Source organism: Aptenodytes forsteri, unplaced genomic scaffold (assembly GCF_000699145.1).
Source record: "Aptenodytes forsteri isolate BGI_AS27 unplaced genomic scaffold, ASM69914v1 Scaffold249, whole genome shotgun sequence".
Classification (NCBI taxonomy): domain Eukaryota; kingdom Metazoa; phylum Chordata; class Aves; order Sphenisciformes; family Spheniscidae; genus Aptenodytes; species Aptenodytes forsteri.
In genome coordinates this window covers 925,642-926,768 of record NW_008796188.1, presented here as the reverse complement: position 1 = coordinate 926,768, position 1,127 = coordinate 925,642, and the positions used below count along the sequence as shown (strand labels likewise).

Genomic DNA, 1,127 nt, shown 5'->3' with positions numbered 1-1,127 from the left:
CAGCCTCTGCATCCCCGGCGCATCCCCACGGGCATCCCCGGGGGCTCCCCGGGCACACCGCCCCCCAAGTACCCATCTCACCGGGGTGACGGCCGCGCTGAAGCCGATCTCGCAGTAGCGCTTGTCATGGACTGCGGGCACAGGGCAGGGTCAGACCCACCAGGCGTGGGGGGCACCCACCGCCCCCACCCATCCACCAGCCCTCACCGTAGTAGCGCTCGCGGTAGGCGCTGGCCATGAGCTGGTCGCGGCAGGGCGAGTACCAGGCGATGCGCCGCAGCCCAGGGGCACCCACGAAGCAGGTGCCCGTCGGGGTGCGGAAAGCCTCATGCGGCCAGTCCATCACGTTCCAGTGCTGCAGTGGGGCGCAGGCCTGGGGACGGGGATGGGGTGGGTCCCCACCCCACCCCATCGCCACCCAAGGGTGCCCGCCCACCCGCCAGATGCACCCACCACCAGTTTGCCATCCCAGCTGGTGACGGACGCCCCCAGCCACTGGTGCGACTTGTAGGTGTGGAGCTTCAAGGTGTTTTGGGTCTCGGTCTCGTCCCCTGGGGGAGCAGGAGAGGGGGAGAGTGCCGGGCCGGCAGCACCCCCAGGCCCACCCATCACCCCATGGCACCCACGCACCCTCAGTGTCGATGGGGAGGGGGTGGCAGGGAGTCTCGCCGGGGGGCCAGGAGCAGAGGAAGACGGCGCCGGGCTGAGCCACACCGGGCTGGGAGGTGTTGGCGCGAGGTGCCCCCACCACCACGCTGGGCCTGGGGTGGGCAGAGCGGGTGTCAGGGTGGGGGGAACAGGTGCCGTGCCCGGCCCCGGCACCCCGGTTGTCTCCCTACCTGCCCTCGGTCGTGTGGAAATCCAGGGCGAAGCCGAAATAGCTGCCGGGGGGTCCCTCGTACACGGCGGGAGGGTCCCAGAGGAGCCCCAGGGCGGGGGCCGAGCACGGCCCCCCAAGGAGCAGCAGGGCCCGGAGCAGGGCAGCAGCGCCGGCGGCAGCCCACATCACCTCCCTGAAATGCGGCCGGCAGCCCCGGCACAACCCGTCCCTGCGTGTCCCCTGCTTATCTCAGGGGACGCAGCTGGGGACGGGGAACACAGGAAGGGCCCCCCCCGCCCACACAACC

The 1,127-nt window shown here is 71.8% G+C and overlaps 1 protein-coding gene across 1 annotated transcript in view; it reads right to left on the bottom strand.

Moving 5' to 3' along the window:
* Positions 1 to 1,006, bottom strand: part of ITGA2B (integrin subunit alpha 2b) — an 8,867-nt gene extending 7,861 nt beyond the window's left edge. The window contains exons 1-5 of the mRNA XM_019474269.1: positions 840 to 1,006; positions 631 to 761; positions 454 to 551; positions 208 to 373; positions 82 to 131 (exon numbers count right to left, since the gene is read on the bottom strand). Coding sequence (XP_019329814.1) covers positions 82 to 131; positions 208 to 373; positions 454 to 551; positions 631 to 761; positions 840 to 1,006 — 612 coding nt within the window. The remainder of the gene's footprint in view (positions 1 to 81; positions 132 to 207; positions 374 to 453; positions 552 to 630; positions 762 to 839) is intronic.
* Between the last annotated feature and the right edge of the window lie 121 nt (positions 1,007 to 1,127).